This window comes from Myripristis murdjan, chromosome 24 (assembly GCF_902150065.1).
Source record: "Myripristis murdjan chromosome 24, fMyrMur1.1, whole genome shotgun sequence".
In the NCBI taxonomy this organism is placed as follows: Eukaryota; Metazoa; Chordata; class Actinopteri; order Holocentriformes; family Holocentridae; genus Myripristis; species Myripristis murdjan.
This window is the reverse complement of record NC_044003.1, coordinates 20182157-20203161: the sequence shown is the minus strand read 5'-3', so window position 1 is coordinate 20203161 and position 21005 is coordinate 20182157. Positions and strand designations below refer to the sequence as shown.

At 41.2% G+C, this 21005-nt stretch overlaps 1 protein-coding gene across 1 annotated transcript; it reads right to left on the bottom strand.

Annotated features, from left to right (window-relative positions):
* Positions 1-313: 313 nt before the first annotated feature.
* On the bottom strand, positions 314-20924 carry elp3 (elongator acetyltransferase complex subunit 3). Its single transcript, XM_030047018.1, has 15 exons — positions 20490-20924; positions 20040-20139; positions 19560-19698; positions 18971-19041; positions 18515-18578; positions 17597-17665; positions 15910-16064; positions 12136-12297; positions 11809-11935; positions 6271-6464; positions 5255-5345; positions 3332-3397; positions 2986-3213; positions 1880-1961; positions 314-1376 (listed from the first exon to the last, which is right to left on the bottom strand). Exons 1-15 carry the CDS (start codon positions 20509-20511, stop codon positions 1285-1287), a joined length of 1662 nt encoding a protein of 553 aa, XP_029902878.1. The 5' UTR covers positions 20512-20924; the 3' UTR covers positions 314-1284.
* Positions 20925-21005: the final 81 nt, after the last annotated feature.

Here is a 21005-nt window from a genome sequence, read left to right as displayed (position 1 = left end):
GAAGATGTAATTGGAATGGCTGTGTCAAATGAGCCAGTAAAACACTCGAGGAGGGCAATGATGAGGGGTCTCTCGCAAGGACTTGGACCCTTGACATTGGAAAACGTGTTGTACGAGGCTCTGCAATGAGAGTGACTTCACCGGAGCAGAGACATTCCAGTCCTGGAGAAAGGAAGCATGTTACGTCATGCTGGAAACCAAAAGCATATAAGCTGTTTTGTCAGTTAGGCTTAAGCAATATATTTTTATTCTGGTACATCTTTCCAAGAGAATGACTTTATTCTGCCAAAAAAATGAGTTTTGTCAGAAAATGTTACTGAAATACGCTTTATTTCTTGGCCAAAAAAGGCGAATGGTGTTTGGTAAACACCTGGGATCCCCCAGCATATTATACATGTAGAACGCATGACCAAAAAAAAACAAAACATGAAATGGGATTAACTGAGAGGTTTTAAAAAGCAATTTATGTAACACCGATATTTATTTCCTGCCCTATAAATCATAATTGTGCAATTATACAACGACTGCCCACTGAGGACATTTCCAAGTGTTCATTCATCCACTGCCAACCATTAATGAAGGCCTGTTTTCCATTAAATTGCAGTATAAACATGATTAACTAAAACTAGGATGCCAAGCAGCCTTTCTCATCCTAGACAAACATATAAATTCTCTGAGGGATACCGAGACATCACGACTCACATGTAACATTTTTGTAAAATTGAAAATGACATAAGTACCATTGCATTTCTTGTCGCAACAGATCAGTATGGTAAGGGGTTTGTGGCACCGAATTTGTTTCAATGAGGAAAGCAAAAATACTAAGTTGCAACTGTGCATTTGAAGGGAAAATTCCAGAATACATAACAGACAAAGTACACCTGCCTTTGGGTGAGACTGCAGCAGTAGAGTGATTGTGTCTCGACTGTAATTTATCACTGTCTATAATGCACTGTGGTTTCATCTCTTCTAACTTTACTTTATTCCTCACATGCTCCCACACTCTGCCTCCTTATCTAAATAAAGCAGTGGAGATGCAGTTGCATTGCCTGGTGTGTGTGTGTGTGATAAACAGCAAATGCAAACTTCAGCCATGATGTCCTTTAATGCATGGAAAGTGGCACAATGTGAGCCTCAATTTATGAGCCACTCCATGTACTGCAGGAAACACATTCAAATAATTAGATCCTAATAAATAAAACCACTTGTGCGCAGGTACGTGCTTGTACATAGTCCAGATAAAAACATGGTCTTCTATAAAAAGCCTTGTGGTTCAGTCCAGGCTCAGTCTGTTCCAGGTCCGTACAGATCCTTCATCATATACGGCCCCTCCAACTCATAGCCCATCTTCCTGTAGTAGTTCCTCGTTCCTACGCCTGAACAACAGCCCGTGCGTAAGAAAGAACAGAATGATTAGTATCATGTACAAATAACTTTGTTGTTATAACTCACTGAACTCCATGTGGAACTGCTCAGGGTTCAGTTTTTTTCAGAGACAGGATATACCATCTAACATCTACCTGCATTATGTAAACATTTTGTGATACTGCTGAAAAATGGAGAACTTTATTTATCCATAAGCCTCAAAGATGGAGTCATCCAAATGAGTGAAATATCAGAATGACAAAAACATTAAAATACTGCAAAAACATCCCACTATGAGAGTTAAAACACATATGCACTAAAACATCTTTTAAAAATGTTTAACTTCCAGTAAGTTTAGTTTTACTTGCACAGTAAATTCTGGCAAGTGCGCATGAGTAGCAGCATACCTTTTATTCAAAAACATTCAAAACATTGTATTTATTTGGTAGCTTGGGGTATTTATTCGACTGAGAATGAGTTAAATGTTTTGTGGGTTTTTTGGTGTTATTCCCACCTGAGATGACGGCCAGTTTGGCAGAGCCGTGCTCCTCTCTGGCAATTCTCTCTGCCTCTTCCATCAGCATCATCCCAAAACCCTACACAGAGAGGAAACCATTTTCGTTTTCATCTAGTCATTCTTAAAAACAATTTTTATAGGATTTATGCTTCATTTGGCCTTAAATGTTTGTCTTTGGGCAGATTCACGGCAAACACATTGGGGGCAGTTCATTCAGATTAACTTCACTGATTCATATGGGCACATGAAAATTACAGCATTCAAGGCCAATAACTGCACTAAAACTGGCTGAAAATGAAAGTGTCTGTCCTCTTCCAGGTTAACTGCAATGCAGGTTGTTAGGAGTGAGAGTCCCACTGTGTCAACTACAGAAAATGACTCCAAAAATATTCCATTTTATGGGTATAAATGAGTCTGATGTTGGCATCTCTTAACCAGCAGCTGTTCATGCTTGAGAAAGCTAACATAACAAAATCAGCCAAGGATAAACTACAGTCTGAACACATATTTGGCTATTTCTTGATATGTTCTTAACTGGTTCGGACGCTACAGAGGGTAAATTATAGAGACTGCAGAGAGATCCATCATGATTAGCTTTACAGAGACTGACATCAGACTAATTATCAGTGCCCCTCCTGATGCTAAAATCTCTACCCTCGCAGACTGATAGATTACAGGAACTCTGTCCAATAAATGAGCTCCTTGTGACTTTTGTTTACAAGCCCTGGTTTGCTTGTAACTGGGCAGTGCGAACTCAAAATGAGCACAACATAAAAATCCAGCAAAGGCAACTTTTCCATCATGGAACTGTGAGTGTGATCTCATTCATATTCTGTTCCAACGAGGGTTGGTCAATATATTGATAGTATATCATTGTAGGCTGTAGCTGTTACAGTTTTGGGGGTTTCAGATACTTTAAGAGGAGAAGTAAGAAATATAGAAGAAGAAGATTAAAAAAAAAAAAAAAAAATCTAGGTCATCGTAAGAGGGCTCCCGCACCTTCAGTGCTGGACCCCTAATTCCAGCTGACAGGGTAATCACAATGAGAGTGTATCGACTTTATGTGAGGTATAGTGTGTGAGTGTGTATGACGGTGTAGCCACCTGGTGCTGGAACTTGCTGGGGTCTCGGCTGCTGACGGGCACGACGCTGCCGTACACGTGCAGCTCGCGGACGATGGACACGCCTCCCTTCAGCTCTGGGCGGAACGACTCCGGGGAGCAACGGCGCAGACGGAGCAGGCCAATCAGAATGTCCTGCTCGGGGTCTTCGTAGGAGAGGAAGGTCTCCCAGCTACCGTTAGCCACGTAGTCCCTCCGCACCAGTTCCACCTGAACACACACACACCTTTACCTGAAGCTACTGTCACACAACACCACTTCCTTTCAGGAGTCCATCTCCAACTGTTAGATAGTGAGTGCACTCTGTCTTAAGGGTGCTTCCTTTTACCTGGTAAGGTCTCACTTTGTGGTGGATCTCCTGAATTCCCACTTCTCGGGTTCTCACATCTCGACACTACAGACAGAGACAGATATAAATGAGTCCAATCATATTTTCAGACCCTTTTACAACCATTTTAATTCATTCTGGAGCATCTGATGTTTGGAACACAGAAATGAAAAAAAAAAAAAAAAAAATCCTGGTTATCCGCACAGATTTGCAGTTAAAACGCTTTAAGTTGCATGCAAATTCTTCACAACTTTTGTGCTAAATCAACACGGTACAATTTCTTATTACTGCTTGTTTTGCTCACTGCACAGAGCCACAGCAGTCGAGTCGGTAAACAACAGTCTGAAGTCACCTCTAGTACACCTGCGTCAGCAAAAATACAAGAAGAGTGACCACACATGACCGGAGTTGCTGTGCTGCACTCACTGATAAGAAGGGTGTAGGAAAGCTTGTTGACACATTGCAGAGGGGTGCAGGGGGAGGAAGGGATGTTAAAAAAATGATTAAAAAAAGAGCGACGCCAAATCTCTTTGCACCGGTACTTTATAGCTTTAGCAAATGTGCAAAACATGACTGTATTTGCATTAAGAGAAAATACTGATTTAGAACTAGGAAAGTTTATTTCAACTCTAACGCTGCACACTTCTGGAAACTCAGAAGATGAGTCCGTCCTCATGCATAAAGCTACAATCTGATTGGACGCGCTGTGAAAGGTCAGCTGTAAACGTGGTCAAAGTTCAAATAATTTGAGCTTACAGCACAGCACCTTGATGGAAATGTGAAGTGATGCGTGACACCAAAGCCGCCGCTACCTCTGAGGGGAGCGCCGCTGCTCTACCCAAAGGAAAACAACGGCTCAGCCAGTCTGAGATTCTGCTATTGATCACACACACTGCTGTGTTTTATGCGTCACTTTTGCTTCTTGGAAAATAGTGAATCTTAAATGGGGACCTCATGCTGTGCCAGTAGCCCTATCTAAAAAAGTAAATAATTAAGACTTCAGAAATTTCTAATCCCACTCTTCCACTCATTCCATCACACAAAATCGTATTTCTCTCCCTGATATCCTATTGCTTTGCACTTTTGAATGATCCTTCCCCAACATCCTGTTACAAGAACATACAAGAAACAAGAAACATAAAAACAAGGATGTACAAATCCCATTTCATGAATTCTTCAATATAAAAATAGTGCTAGACACAAACTAGAGCCAAGTATTTTATTTTAATTAATTAATTAATTTATTTATTTTTAATATAATGGGTGTTTGGGGAAAACAAGAGCAACACTTGCCAGCAGGTGCTTGTGCAGTGTAGTCTGACTTGCCTATTAGCCTACAAATACTTTCTGATACACGTTTTATCCTGATCCTGTTATGCGACAGCTTTTTCATAATGGAAGCTTACAGGAGGTTCTTTACCTCATGGGTGTTTTCAGATGAAGGATTTGGATTAGGCCTTTTATCCTCAGACTTTTTGATGGAAGTTGGCATGGGGCCTTTTGCCTCACAGTGGTTTGCGTTGGATATTCTGTTTGGTGCATCGAGCCTCATTCACCTGGCGTGACATTTTCATAGATGGATAGATGGGATCTGAGTGGATCTACATCTAGAAAAGCTGCCTTCCAGTACTTCACCACAGACTGTATATTCTCCAGTAGTGACACTGAGGACTTTCCAATTCCACACTCCAACAATTCCAAACTACACCTGGAAGTCTTTTTTATCTTTTTAACGTACTCTATCATTGCGGCGTGTGCAAATTATTCCAACCGTCAGCATTCATCTGCTGGCAGCCGCCACCACAGTAGTTCTACGGTCCCCGTCTGGATCACATCCCAGCCGGAACAGCCCATTAGCTTTGACGCTCAGAAGAAGCTGACATGCTGTCTTTTTGTAATATGAGAGGTCCTTTTCAGTCTCACCTCAGTGCCCATGTCCTTCATCCTGGCCAGAGCCAGCTCTCTCAGGTTACCGTGCTCCACCCCGGAGCTCACCAGGGGCATGGGGATATCCCTGATGGGCCAGACGAAGACGGACGCAGGGAAAGAGGAGCGGGAGAGAGAGAGAGAAAATTCACACATGAAGTTACAGAAAAATAACTCAACAAAGTACATAACAAAAAATACAGGTCAAGTTATGTAATAAATACTTAGAGTTGGACTGAAAGTAGTGTTGAAACTACAGTATTTCTCAATTGGTTGCTAGATTAACAGACAATAAGACATTATCCTATTGAGGTAGAAAAACTGTTACTTTGTTGGCGTTTTATTCACCTAGACGTAAATATATCTGTGCACAAATCTACTTAAATAAAAAGTAGCTCATTTAAGCTCAAAGTAAGAAACTAGCAAGTGACTTTTTACAAAACAATGCTCTGACATTAAATATTTTCCACCCAATTCTGAAAAGGACAGAAATCATAATAATTTTTTTTTTTAGCAAAATAAAATCAATGTCTTTGATTGGCTGACTGTTCACTCTGAATGGTTCCATAAAAAAAATCTATCTATCTATCTATAATTAGAATACAGAAAAAGTTCATATATGCTAAAAAAAAAAATTGCTTGTCCTATGCTAGATTACATTTACCGCCTGAAATGTGCTGCCTTCAGTGTCGTCGCGTAAACTCCAGCACTATGCAGGAAGCTGCCCACATCAGATAGTAGGACCATCATTTTTCCCTGAAGTAACGCTGACATGACCACACCCGACCCGAACCTGACCATCATTTCTAAACATTTGTCTGAAACCAGCCCAACCCGCCAGGACCCATCGGGACCTGATGGGCCCAGGCTTCCACATTCTAGTATGTATGTATAATCCCATTCCTGCACTATCTGAAAAAGTTTTAAAAAACTAATTGTTTTGAATGACTGCATCCGCAGTGCTGTAGATAAAAATCAGGCCCAGTCATTGTCAGGCCCAGTCATTGTCTCACCTCTGCACTCGGTAGACCCGTGTCCAAGGTGGCACCAGTGCCAGGATTCGGGCCACCAAGTCCACCAGAGCGCTGGGCGAGTAGCTCTTGTAGCGGCCCGTCTTCCACAGCTCGTACAGGCCGGTGCCTCGGATCACCAGCGTCGGGTACAGCTTCAAACCGTCGGGCCTGAATGCTGGATTTTCAAAGAACTCCTGCAAAAGGACACAAGTTCATTGTTATGCTTGACATTTCAAGGTAGTTTTTCAGACCCAGTCATATAGATCTGACATCAGCGCATTCCTGACTGCATTTCTGTGCCTCCATCATTTATCTGGACATATTTATGTGCCTCCTATAACCGGGGGTCATACCAGCAGTGACAGTGAAAGGACAAAAGGCTCATGTTAGTTCCTTGACCATCTTCTCTCCTTTTTTTCTGTGTTTGATTCAAAACTAGAAGGAAGTCGGTAAAGTGCAAACCTTCACTAACTACTGCCGTAGCCACCATAATGGTTTGTTTCTTTGTCGACTGTCTTCCACATTTAATTTCCTGATACAATAATGTGAAAGTGAAGCTGTATAGAAGCCATTGTGGAAATCCTTGATGTTGGCCTTTCCCCGCCTGCACATGAACGTGACATATTGGTGAAAATTGGGTGCATTTTCTCTTGGATTTTGAGGAACTTGAGAAAAATCCAAATCTTCTTTACCATATGTGTGCTAATCATTTGTCTGTGCTGTCTAAAAATATTTATGGAATGTAATTTATTGTAAAACCACTTTGGTAGTATTGCTAAAAGAGCGAGACAAAGAGAAAGCAACAGATAGCATTTCTAAAAAAAAAAAAAAAAATGTATTAAATGTATTAAATGTATTTGTTATGCCTTTTAACTACATGGACAGACAAAGCCAAAGAAAAGCTAAAAATCTAAGATTTGAGAAAATATCTGGAAAAAAAGGTACAGCTGAACAACTGATTTTCCTCAAGTTTAAATTAAAACGACATCCAGTGAACTTCAATACAGCCCCAATCTGAATTGAAAGCACCTCAATGTCCAACTATTCACTTGAAGAACACAACTCTTGTTGTCTGATTTCGTGCAGTGAGGGAAATCGATGTGCTTTCCTCTCATTCCCTTCTACTCAGCACTTACAATCGTGATCAGATCTGTGAAGATTTGGAATCACTGCACATTCTCCAAAAATAATCAAGTGGCAATATCAGCATCACATAAGCTCTCTTGTCACGGCTCATAATCACACGAGGGAATGATACACGTGGGGTCGCACTGCACCTAATGGGAAGAGGTATCCAATCTGAGAAATGCTGTGATAACAAACAAAAAGATATGCTAACTAACAGAGACTACTTGGGGATTCTGCACCTGCTACCGTCGTGGATCCACTATCACAGAGTGTGTTGGCTGGCAGAGTGGAACCCCGTTAAGGATGCCTCCCTCAGGATAAGGAGCGTCTGTACACGGGAGATAAGTGAGAGAGGGTCTCGGGCTGGGACAAAGTTGTAATCGAATTTCATTATCAGGACAACCACAGTGGACGCAAGGAGGACGCAAAGTTCTCTGGTTGTAGCCCCGCTATCAACTGCGGGTTGTAACAAGAAGCTAAATACGGCTCTGCATTAACTGGACGCTGAACTCCTGTGACCCCAGCTGACACTGAGGGGACAGGATGTGATCAGGGCAATACTGTAGGAATAAAGCCGAAAGGTGGATTTTTCTTTTTTCTTTTTGAATGAATGTAACTTTTGAATCAGATGCTGCTGTTTGAATCATATTTGGACTATTAACGTGCTGTCTTTGTCCAAATTACCAAATGCAGCAAGCATAATGCAATTTTCACTCGTGCAATCCACTGATTTGTTCATTCTCTCTATCCACTCAAGCATTTTAAGGGTCACTTGGGGTGGTGGGGGGTCTGGTCACTTAATCAACCTGTTTAATTGATTAGAAACAGAGCGCCCTGGTGGCTCAGCAGTTACACACCACCGATCCTAGCCTGGGTCCCCTCTCTCCTCTCTGTCCTTCCTCTCTGACTACATATCTAATAAAGTGGAAATGCTCACAAAATACTCTTTAAAAAATATATATTATACATATCATCACAATAAACCAATCAAGAGATGCACTACTAAACAGATGGCCGTGAAAGCTTCTGCTGGATCTGTAGAGGCTCTGTTAAAAGCAGCTGAACTGGGACTACAGTGTATTTAGGTCTCAGGCATCTTGGTGGTGTTTCAGACTAAGGCACATCTGAGCGTCTGTTCCATGTGTTCGGATACACCATGTCCAAATGAATAACTGAATGCCCATATGACCTATTTTCTTGCGTCTTTCCTGTCATTTTCCATTCAATAAAATCCTCAACAGCCTTAGACATAACCTAAGAAACGCTGGGTAACAAAGCCGTGTAGCGCAGTGTGTGTTAAATGTGTGTGAGCACCTCAGAGTGGCTCTCTGTGGTGGCTTCCTGTTTTAGCGGTGAGTATTTTAATGGCTTCTGGGAGAAGAGATTTCAGGACTGAAAACATTTAAAAACCTGTGGATCTTCTCCAGTGAGAGGAGAGAGGCAGAGCGGAGAGCAGTGAGATGGAAGTGGAGAAAGATGAGAGAGAGAAAGAAAGGGAAAGATGGAGAGATAAAAGAAGAAGCGTGTGATGGGAGAAAAGATGACAGACCCGAAGAGATAGGAGCAATAGGAGTGGAAGGAGAGAAGCAAAAATAGAGATGGAATACAGAGAGAAACAGAAAGAAAATGTGATAGGACAGGAGGGAGCATTAAAAAGACGAGCATAAACACTGTGATAGCAGAGGAAGGATAAAATATAGAGACTGTACATTGGGAGAGAAAAGGTAAATGAAATGAAGAAAAGAATTGAAATGACAGAGCAGATAAGTGACAGAGGTATAACGTGAGATAATGTTGTGGGAAAAGAGAGAGAGGAGAAGGAGGAGGACAGGCTCTCCGAGGGCCAAATACACATTTAATCTGCTTTCCCTCACCGTGGCGACACACTGCTGCCCTTCCCATTACTACCACACACACACATTCAACAAAGGCATGTGATGGCATACACACACACAGGGAAATGCAACCAATCTGCTGAAAGACATGAACTCTCTTCCTGACACGCCGAGCTGTTGATGCTTATAAGACAGACGTTGCCTTAAACGCCTTCACCGATGCACATTCAACTTTTCCATTATACTTAGCAAGCTCCAACAATCACCCATCATTCATTTAAAAAAAAAAAAAAACTCCAGGGTATGGAGACAAAGGAGACAGACAAATAGACAAATTTCACTTTGCTTTCACCCAACTGTGAAAAACTCCACTTCTAAAATTTACCAGTCAGACACTTTGAGCAGAACAAAGCTGAGCCAAGCAGGTGCTTCCACATTACAGCTGAGCCTCCCCCCCTCATTTCTGCCTTTTTTATTTTAATGGCTGCTTCATTACAGGGGCTATGGAGCTTTTTACTCATTGCACCTTGCACCTCTGCAATGCTGTGTCGTCAGTTTTCTGTTTGCCAATGGTCACCCACAGATTAAGAAAAAAAAAACAAAACAGGAAAAGAAAGTTAAATAGTTGAACTATAACAGCAAAGGAGAAGATTATTGGTTTATTTTGCCTGTTTTGCAATGAGGTGGTGTGATAAAACCCTCGGGGTGCTTTTTTTTAAACCCACCTGCAAAAATTAGCAGATTGTTTGTCTTCTTTATCTGTGTTTCATCAGTGTTTTTGATCACTTCTATTTTGACACTGTGCAAGTCAACGGATCGGAGCTGAAAAGGCACACAGTCTCAAACTGGGTCTTCATTTACATCCTACAGTCTGACTCCTTGGGAACGAGCATAATCTCATTCTGCATATTATTATTATAGCCCTGTTTTCAATCAGCAGTGAGAGTGAGCCTGCTGCTGGAGAGAGACACCTGACATTATTTTGCATTTGAATCATATCATGTTGGGAGCAGCAAGACAACTTCCACAACTCTTCTATTTTTAAGACGGCGCACGCAGGACTTACTCATTAGTGCACCACTGTGAGATTAGTTGTGATGACACATTTGGATGCTGAGTAAAAGAGGAAACCGTGACTGTTGCTGTCACAAACAGTAACCCTACTGATCAAATTGGTACTGAACTTTTTTTGTGTGTGTGAAAAAGCTCATTTTGCCACTCTGATATCAACTTTGAGAGCTTTTCTCCCTCTGCAGATCTCAAAGCAATGTTTAAAAAGGAAATGAGAACATTACTATGGATCAAACTGTGAAGTGGTTTGTAGTGAGGAAATTCAGCTAGTGCTACGTACATTATATCCGATGATGTTTTGCGCTGTGTCACTTTACTGTTATTTTATTTAGCCAGTGGACCACAGAGGAAATAACTAACACCCTCCTGTGATGGCCTGTGGGATCAAGCATAAACTGATTATTTTTTCTTAGCTCGTCAGGTATTTTTTTTTATTTCCAAAATTTCCAAACAATTAAACTTAATGTTCCAAAAACAGGTGCACTGGCGGCAACAGAAATTTGGCAACTAAGAGGAAAAAGCTCCCTCCTGTCCCTCATCCACACTGTGACTTGCAGGTAAAACCATTTTAATAGGAGCAATTTTTCCGTACAAAGACCTGCCGAAGACCAAATTAAGATACTTTACTGAACCCCAAAAGAGAAATACTATTCTCACAAGGAGCTCAGAGTTTTCCTGGCCTGGAACAGTGATCTACTGACTCATGTTGTAACCCCAGTGTCCATTTCAGTTTTTGATTGATTCCCAGTGTGATACCTGCAGTTACAAAATTATATCAGAAGAGTAATATAAATACCAGGTTTTGGGTTTGGAAATTGCTGACTCCTTGACTAATCTTAAACCTTTGATACGTTTTGCAGCTTCAAGACCAAAGAAAAGATCAAAGAAAATCACAACGACAACAGAAAAACTAAAGGAAAAGGAAATAAGATGTAGAAAAATAGATCTGATTCTATTGGTCTGCCTGTCACACAACAGGTTTAGATCTAATCAGAGGACCAAGGAAAAATGGCTTTCTTTCTGCAACTGTTGCCCAAAAGGGGGCAAAAACTTTGGACAGGTATGTCATGGAATGTCAGTTAAAAAGAGGGCGTGGCAGTGGGTTTGTACCACAAAAAGTCACGTAACTCCCCGACGGCTTAGCAAAACACTGCCAACATTTTGATGCCAAGGTTGTCCTGGACTATGGAACAACATATTAATATGTTTCCAAAGGGGGCCTTGTGGGGTGTCTCTGGCCCGGTGTGTAGCTGCTTACAAGTTGACTGAAACACAGCCACACAAATTTCTGGTTGTACTCTCTACTACAGATTCTGGACGTGGGGTATTTGTGCTATTGAGTTTATTAATTTGTTTGTTAATCTGTTTGTCTCAGATTGTGTTAAGTGAATGAAAACGCTACCAACAACATTCGTTTCCACATCCAGCTGCTTCACAAGGTGCTGATCAAAGTGTGTGTGTGGCAGGATGCATCATTTGTTGGAGACAATGTGTGAACACTTACAATGAACTGCTCCACGTCTCTCTCCATGCCCACGTTCGGCAGGTCAGGCATCATGTGGGCCACCACCTTGAAGCCGGCATCCTTCGCCAGGTGGAAGGACTCGCACACAGCTCGCACCGTGTGGCCTCTGCATAAAAATAGAGTCAAGATGTAAAGCCTGCAGGGAAAACGCTCATCTATTCATACATATATCGGTCCACCCATACATAAACAACTTCTGTATCCATTCATAGACTCAATCTGTGGTCCGTCCATTTGCCAATACCACTTCCCATCCATCCCCTCTACCCACTTGTCTGTGCATCACATCCAACGCTCCCCTCTCACCTGTTGGTGTCACGAGCCACGTCTTCGTAGACGCTCTGGACTCCTATTTCCAGTCGCGTGCAGCCGTAGCCCAGCATATCGCTGAGGTGACGCTTCAGGCAGTAGTCCGGTCGGGTCTCGATGGTGATTCCAACACATTTGGTGTTACTGCGCTCTGAGTACCTGCAGGAGAACAGCGGCTATTTAAGTGATTTTTGTTTGCACCATGTTCTCTAGAGTGTTCTTCTTTTTGCTTTCAGTCCCCCTCATATAATTACAGTCTTGATGTTTTAAAGTTCCTTAATCTCTGTAAAATGTCACTGAGCTTTGTAAGCACCAATGTTTTGCTGTGATCACTTGGCAGTATGAATTTAGAGGCTGTTAATTTACTATCCTCACGGTTCATTATTTCTGAGCCAGTTGTTATTCTAAAACCACAATGTTTAGAGACACACAGCCTTGATTATTCACTTTCATAACATCTTAGATTATTCAGATATTTACTGCTAATGGTACATTTGTCTGAGAAAACAGCAAGCTGATATAAAATATTGAATCATTTAGATGATGCTAGTGTTTCTTCAAATCTTAAGATAATTTTTAACATTAACATCATATGACCATCAGCATAATCAACAAATTTATACCTCTCACCCTGTGACTGAGGTCTTTCAAAAACAGGCCAGGCTGCATCCTGATCCCAGTTCAGCAGTTCTACAGTAATGAAACCTCTGCTTTGACAAAGTGAGGTTTCTTCGGTCAAAAACCACTTGTGAAAGCAAAACCTGCTCTTTACAAAGACATTTTCACACCTTCGTCTAGCCTGATCCGACCACAAACTTGTTTGAGCCATTGACTGAAATCATAAAAACAATACAATCAGCGAAAGAGGCACATCTCATCTCGCCACGTCAGCCAGCTGTCATTTTCTCCACTCCAGCTGCTCCGATGACCATTACCAGCCCACTTGCCAGCTCATATTCTGACTGATTCTGTATCTGCTGGCAGTAACTGTCCATCTTTTACAGTCTGCTGGCTGATTTACACCAATTACAGAAGTTTTTGCTCCAGGGAGGATGATCAGATTGTATGAAATGAGTCAATAAAAAGTCTATTATCTCGAGCGATTATCCCCAGGTAGCTTGCTGCTGTGATCGGATCAGACGTAGGCTGAGCACGGTGAGAAGAGACACATGTTCCGTGGGCATCTCTCTCTCACACACACACACACAGCGTTTTAGATACAAACTCATACACACACGCACACACATACAAGGAAAAACACACACTGACTGTGGCAGAGATAAGGGCTGTCCCTGAGTTAAAGCCAGAGGCACCCAAGCCTCAAACTGATTAGCTGCCACCACAATTAATGTAATCGAGACATCTTAACGAACCCTGCTGATAGCAAGGCAGGGCAAATCCTGGCAAACACCAACTCACACCTGCATGGCTACCACCATACACACCATCGCATCACTCTTTCACACATTCGTACACTGACAGGGATAACCTCAGGCATACTTAAACGGGAAGACACAGCCACAAATGCACACACAGACAGACACACACACCCCCTGGGTCTTATCAGGCATTAGGGAAGTAAATAGGACCCACTGACAAACAAACAAAGCCTCAGTGCTGTGGAAAAAGCCATTATTTTGTTCAATCATCTGTATGACGTTCAACCACCTCCTCCAACAAATGGGCATTTCTAACTTCACTCTCAATCTTTTCCAAGTCATCTAAAAAGTTGTTACTCGAATCCATATTGAGCAGACACACGCCTAATTTCATTCGAAGGTGGCCTTACTCAGTAAGTAAAGAATCAATCGAAGTAATTGAAGAAGACTTATTGAGACGGCCTTTTATTTTCCACCTGAATTCTGAGTGGGTTTATCTGAGGACTTAATTTGTGGAGGCGATCACTACAGCTTTGCTTCTTCTAGGACACTGGTGGTGCTGGGTTTGGGTGCGTTTGTGAAAGTGTAATATGTAATAGTGAATCAATAATCTTACAATGGGGCAAAGGTGTATATAAACAGACCAAGATGTATGTGTGATGCTAGAGAAAAAAAGAGTTTAGGACACACTGTCTCGTACGGTAAGGCCTAATGACAGATCATTTATCTAAATCGATTTCTCTGATGGGTGTCAGTGAGCCTGGATGATGACTTTTTGCTGATTTCATATTTATAGTTTGGCAGTGTGAGCAGATATCCAGTAGTGAGGAACCACTGAGGCTGAATGAATGTCCAGGAGAGTGTAAACATGATCTGATAGAACAGCTCCCTCTGGTGGAAAGAAGCATTATTCCTAGTACACACATCAAATTTTATGACGCATACTGGGAGATAGGGAGTACTGTGCCTAGAAGACTTATGGAGAGGGAAATTATACCGCTTATCAAAATTCTTGGCATAGTTATCTTTGAGGAGAGGCTGAGAGTGCGCACCTACAGAAACAACAACATTCAAACAACAAACTTCACAGGTGCAAGATCAAAAAGTACAACTGTGAAATGAAAGTAAAGTGTGCACGCTCCCTAAAGACAAAACTGTTTTAATGAACTTCTGCAGGCTACATTTCAATCAAAGAGACTTCCTTCAGGCGAGTACAAACAGGTACAGACAGCTCTATTAAAAAGACTGCAATCAATCAAAAGTACTTACACCTGTCAGGTGCTAGCAGTTATAATTGATTGTATGCATAATATATTTTGTTCAGACTCTAATTTCTTTTTCATAGTTAACTTTGCCACAAAATGTTGCTTTGTATGTGTATAACAGGCTTAAGAAACCTAATGGCAGAGAAACCAAGAAAAATACTAATTAAATAATTAATTAATTAAAAAAAACTTGATTAGAAGTTTTCTGAAATGGTAAAAATAAAGGATTGCTGAGTAATTCTGCCAGTCACAACTGGTGGTACAAAACATGTGGGCTAATATCTTTTTACATTTTAAAACCTATTTGTACTTCAAGGCCTTTTCTTAGTTGTTTTGTTTTGTCCATTCACTTCTGTCTATGTTCTTAGTCTCATTTGCTGCCATAATCATATTGTTCTTGCTTTTATTCTGGTTTGCATTGGGAAGCACTCTGCGTTGTTTACAAGTGCAATAAAAGAAAGTAAACTTATAAAATTTGAAAAACAAATCTAGTCTGGCCTTCACCGGGAAACAATCTGTGTTACTTTGTGCTCTCAAAGTTGCTTATGTTTACAATGACTTCCCATGCACTGCTTAAAACTCATTTATTAACCAGCTCTTTTTCATAAATACTACTTCTTTCTCTAAAACTGTTTGTATTTAATTCCTGTACCCTATTTGTGATTTTACCTACAGTTTGCTGGTGCTATTGTTTTACTGCCAACTGGAAGGTGAAATACATTTTTTTCCCACAGCATTGATTTTGACATGAAATGACATGTAAACCCAGGTGTTACTAATGACGTTAATGAAGCTTTAGCAGAGCCACGGCCCTGTGCTGCTCACGCTGGCTCACTGGAAAGGCCCTGCTACACTGACATGGACCAGAGCCTGAATTCATGTCATTAATGACACCAGTTTAGCCGGCTACTTCATGTCAAAGTGGCTGCTGTGCAAAAAGTCGATTGGAAAGAGATTCAGCTGCAGGATCCAGGTTAAAGCCTTGCTGAAGTGCCCTTTAGCATTACACTCAATCCCGACCAGCTCCAGAGCTGCTGCTCCACTCTGCACGCTGACCTTAGTGAAAGACAGCGAGTGATAAGAGAATTTCCCTACAGGGGTTGAGACAGTGTGACATTATTGATCACCTGACGGCCTCGGCCACGTTGTTGGAGGTGTGTCCGGACAGGGCGTCGTGCAGGTTCCTGATGAAGTAGTCTCTGTACTCCTCAGCCAGAGCCATGAAAGTCCCGCCCATCACAATGAACTCCACCTTGTCCACACTGTGGCCCAGCTGCTTCAGCTGGAGACGACAGATGGCAGACATGAGGTCTCTGTTTTCACAACTGATAACTGTACACAGCATCTAACTCAGAATGCACAATCTAGTTTAAAATAGTTAGTTGATAATGTTGATACGAGGCTCAAAAAGTGCAACAAATTTCTTTTATTCACTTTTTACTGATAACCATGATGGTAACAGAATCATAACAAAATTCTAAGTATACTCTTAGCCATAACAAGTAACCCTAAAATGTGAAGAAAACTGACAAATAGAAAGATGGCACTCAGTAGAGCGTGTACCTCCGCAAATGCTATGCAGATGTCAGGAAATGCCATATCCATGTCACACAGTCAACCAAATTAAACTTTTGTCAATATTAACTTTTCATGCTTTCGACTGAAGGTAATCTGTTTTATCTAACTAATTCAAACAAACTGTGTGAGGAGGATTAGGGAGTATTTCTGTTGCTGGAGTTATGCATCTATTTTATGACAGGCCACACACACTACCACGCCTCCTTTTGGCCATTTGGGGTGAAGGGTAAATCAGCTTTTCATTCCCCCATGACAAAGCATTTCATAAAATCAGACTGTGTTAGATGAATCTGTTTGGAGGTTAAATGCCTTTTTGTGGTCAATAGTTCCCACCACCACACCCCCTTTTGACCAATCAGCATGAAAAGTTGATCAGCTCTTTCTTGGCCAGTGACAAATCTTTTGAGAAAATGTTTTGAGATATTCTGCTGACAAACAAACAGACAAAATGGGACCAAATCATAAACCCTGTCCAACTCGTTTGGCGGCGGTGTAAATTAACGAGAGAGCACTCAGCACATACCTCTGCCAACACAATGCACGCTTCACATGTTGGATATTCACCAAAAGTTAATGACATCCACTGCTACACCCCCTTTTGGCAAATCAGTGTGAAAAGTAAATCAGCTCTTTCTTGGTCCATGACCAACCTTTCCACCAAGTTTCATGCAAATCTGATCATATCTTTTTGAGATATCCCGCTAAGAAACAAACAAACTGAACAGAGCGAAAACATAACCCCTGTTCAGCTCTGTTGGCAGCAGTCATGAAAAACGAAGCGAACGATTCAGTCAGCACAGTTCAGGCTAAAATATTTCAGCATATAACTACTGCTACTTTGATGAATGTTTATAACAAACTGCATTAGATTCAGATTTCCATTAAGGAAAATAATGGCCAGGTGACGGTCAAGTCCGCTCTTTTATTTAGTGCCTCAAATCCCAAGTTCTTCTCTGGGGTTTATGCATACAGCGCTTGGCAGAGCATCCAACCAGAGAGTAAAACAATCAGGCATGCTTGTCACTTAACACTCGCTTTTCACTGAATGTGAGGACAAGCCATGATATTCATTACTGCATACTAAATCCATTATCACTGGTCATGATTTATAAATTTATGCAAGCAAAACTTACCACTTGACAGAAGCTGTTAAATGTGTGGTTTTGTAATAATAATAGTAATCTGAACCTATATAAGCTGAGCAGCCAGAACTGAAACACACAGAGTTACACTGACCTGCTCCACCCGATGCCTGGTCTGAAGGTAGGGGTCATATCTTGCTCTGATGGCTCGCATGGACGTCGGCTATTGTAAAGAGGAAGACGCATCATCATCCAAACTGTGCACCTGCATATATGACTTAAAAAATGTATTGCCTGATTATGCAGTAAAGCCCCAAGAGCTGCTACAATGGAGCTAAATAAAAGGCCAACGTGCTCTCTAGTGATAAACGTAGAATATCCACACAACAACATGCTGCTCCAAAACACTGATTATGAGTTAACACAAATATTTCTACCTCAGTTGGCCTTTGTCAGACATGCAAAAACTAATTTTGTAGTTCTTATCAATTCTTACTACTATGACAAAAATGTTCATGTGGATGTCAAAGTTCAAAAGCAAGCTTTTATTCATCTGCACATCAGTGTCCAAACACTAGGTGTCTCGACACTGTTTTTGTTTTGTTTTGTCACAAAGTCACGATTATTGATTTAACCCTCTGAGATTACAGCAACAATACACATGAATTCTGTTTTGGTGTGGTAATATGCATTTTTAAGACTTAATGCATGCACTAACATGCAAAACAAAATCATCACAACTTAATATTAAGGTGTGAAGTTTTCAATGTGACAAGTTAACACCATACAACTTACAGTAACTCAGATATTAATTTACTCTGATTATAAGAAATCTGGACAAGATATCTGGGTTATAATTGTATTTTCCAAAACAGCAATACATGTTTTCAACATAGTTACTGCTTTTTGCAGTATTTGTGAGTTAATTTTGTGCCTTTATTTGTTTGTATAAATAATGATGCATATACAGTTTATTAAAAAAAATCCTAAACAGAATCCATGAACACTGTATATGATGTAAACCGACAAAATTTGTGCCTTTTATAGATGATGAGGCAAAATACTGTCTCACCTCATAGCCGGTGTAAGACTGTGTGGAGTATTCAAAATCTGAGTCAGGTCCACCGGGACAGTAGCTGTTGGAGTAGAAATTGATTTATGAGTTACACTGAATATGGCAACGGTAAATAATTCAGCATGTGGTGATGAAAAAAAAAATGCTGCAACATAAAGGATTCAACCAAGCATTGAAAACCAATAACAGACTATTGCAATACGCTGTCTGATATTCGCACATTCATTTTTAACTACTTTCAGATCTTTTCTTCATCTCTGAGAAATTGGCCCACATGCCCTCTAGGATATACATCTGCCCCTCCTGAACATGTCTGAATTCTCTGACCAGCGCCTCTACCTGCATTGTCAGGCAACGAACACACAGTCAGGCTTTGCTCCCATCTATAGTGCACACTTTAACGTTAAAGGTGACCCAGGAGAGGGTTGTGCAGACAGACAGACAGTCACTTACACACAGATGTTGCCTGTGAAACTGATATGTGGACAGCGATGGGGTTTGCACATCACAGCGACCACTGCAATCTGGACAGATGACAAACACGGAGTTCTGTAAATCTTCCTCTGATTATTCATATCTTTATTGACAAATTGGCTATTAGGTATCTGGCAAAAGGACACTTTCTTTATACTTCGACAATGATCTGGCTTCTTTGAACTTGTATTCAATATATTAATAGTAAGTAAGGCTTATGAGGCGAATATCCGCCCAAAATACAACCTCAGTGGTCATCACTGAATAATATAATGGATTAGTAAACCTTCAAAAGAGAAGTTTCATAAATAATTAAGCTGCATTATCAGAGTTTATTAAACTGAAATCAGACAGACTAACATCACCGGTGTTCTTTTACTCAAGCATGCAAGCATTTGGGAGATGTCTACTCACATGAACATGATGATAAATTTTAGTATGCTACCACTTAAAGGTAATTAGCTAATAGGTTAGGCAATGCACATCGAGAGTTTGGCTTCAATCTGAGAGAACTAAGCAAGAAAACTGGTGCCCCAAAGTGATAGAGAGGCGCCTTTGGGCTACACACCCCACTGGCAGTGCGGATCGGTTTGGCCTTCAGTTTGGGCACAAGGGCACGACGATAGTGAGGTGGAACGGCAGCGATGATGTCCACCAACCGAGGCTGGGCTGAGAGACCATACTTAGCTGAGGTTTTAGTCTTCACTCTGTTAAAAAAAAAAAAAAAAAAAAAAACACAGACACAGACACAGACACACAGAAACATACTCAATTGTTATTTTTGTTTATTTTATGATATGCAAAAAGTGGCCATAAATAAAGAGTGGATGGCTAGTCAAGGAAACTAGTCAAAATCAAAATCATTGTTGTGTCTGTGTCAGTGACGTGTGACTGCACTTGTGTGAGCATAATAACTTTGTGAAGACTTGGGAATAACGTTAAGTAAATGTAATGATGTAATATTATATGATATATGATATATTAACTTACATATACATGCCAAGCAGGTCTTGTGGTACGTAAACGCATCACAGTTTCCAGAACTTACTTGTTCAGATTTATATCCTTGCCCTCCTCATGGGCCTCGACCAGCTGCTTGATGACATCCGCAATGGTCATCATCATCAGCTCGGCTCGGCTGAGATCACCTGGCAAATTAAATTCAGCACTATTTTCATCCAAACATGCTGACAAAAGTATTAAAGTACGTTACATTGGACCAGCAAATGCCCACAGCTTCCAGGAGCATGAGTTAAGTTAGATACTTCCTGACACAAATGCAATATTAATCACTAAGTAATTATAACTAATCACTCGAAGAGGACAAATGTTCAATATCTCAGCTTTAGAAACTGTACACATGTTTGGCTGTGGCCGCTGTCACATTATTAGCCGCAGACAGAGTGCACATGCAGTTAGCATTAGCAACAAGCTACAAGCAGTGTGTCCGCTTCACAAAACATTTCCAGACATTTCAAAGACAGCTTCGCGGTCTTACTCTTCTTCTTTGGCTTCCCCATGTCCTCCTGTAGGCAGCCGGCTCAACCTCACTGTACTGGGTGTTTGTTAGAGAGCCGACATCTGTTTGGAAAAGTGGAGGAGTCGTCAGACGGTTGTAAACAAGATACCACGTTGCGTTACGACACGGCTTCTGCCGCCCCGCAGCCAAGCCGTCGTAAAACAGCGCAAAGGCGCCTTTTAGTTCTTGGAGCAACTTTTAGTGACACCTGTTTATTATTTTAGCGTTGCGATAATTGAAACAAACTAGTGTCACGCTTTTATCTGTGTCGCTTTAGATCACCACGCATCAAACGGGCACGATTTACCCAGTTCGTTGCAAATGTGAAATCTACAGTAGTGTGACGGAGGAACGCAGATTTGTAACGCATGTGGATGCGCGCCGGGACGCCGCATCCGTGCGCAAATCACTTGTGCAAGTCTGTGCAGAGCGGAGCGCAACTTGGAAGCCCACTAAATCTCATGGCAAATCCCCTTAGTTCCCAGTTGACATGGC

Bases quoted from the DNA above. Each gene is read 5' to 3' on its own strand.
- elp3 (XM_030047018.1), bottom strand. From the start codon at position 20,511: ATGGGGAAGCCAAAGAAGAAGA. The intron at 18,579-18,970 runs GTAAGTGACTGT...CTACTCCAACAG, and splicing joins TTCACAGGCAACATCTGTGT to CTACTGTCCCGGTGGACCTG. The intron at 16,065-17,596 runs GTCAGTGTAACT...TGTCGTCTCCAG, and splicing joins CCAGGCATCGGGTGGAGCAG to CTGAAGCAGCTGGGCCACAG.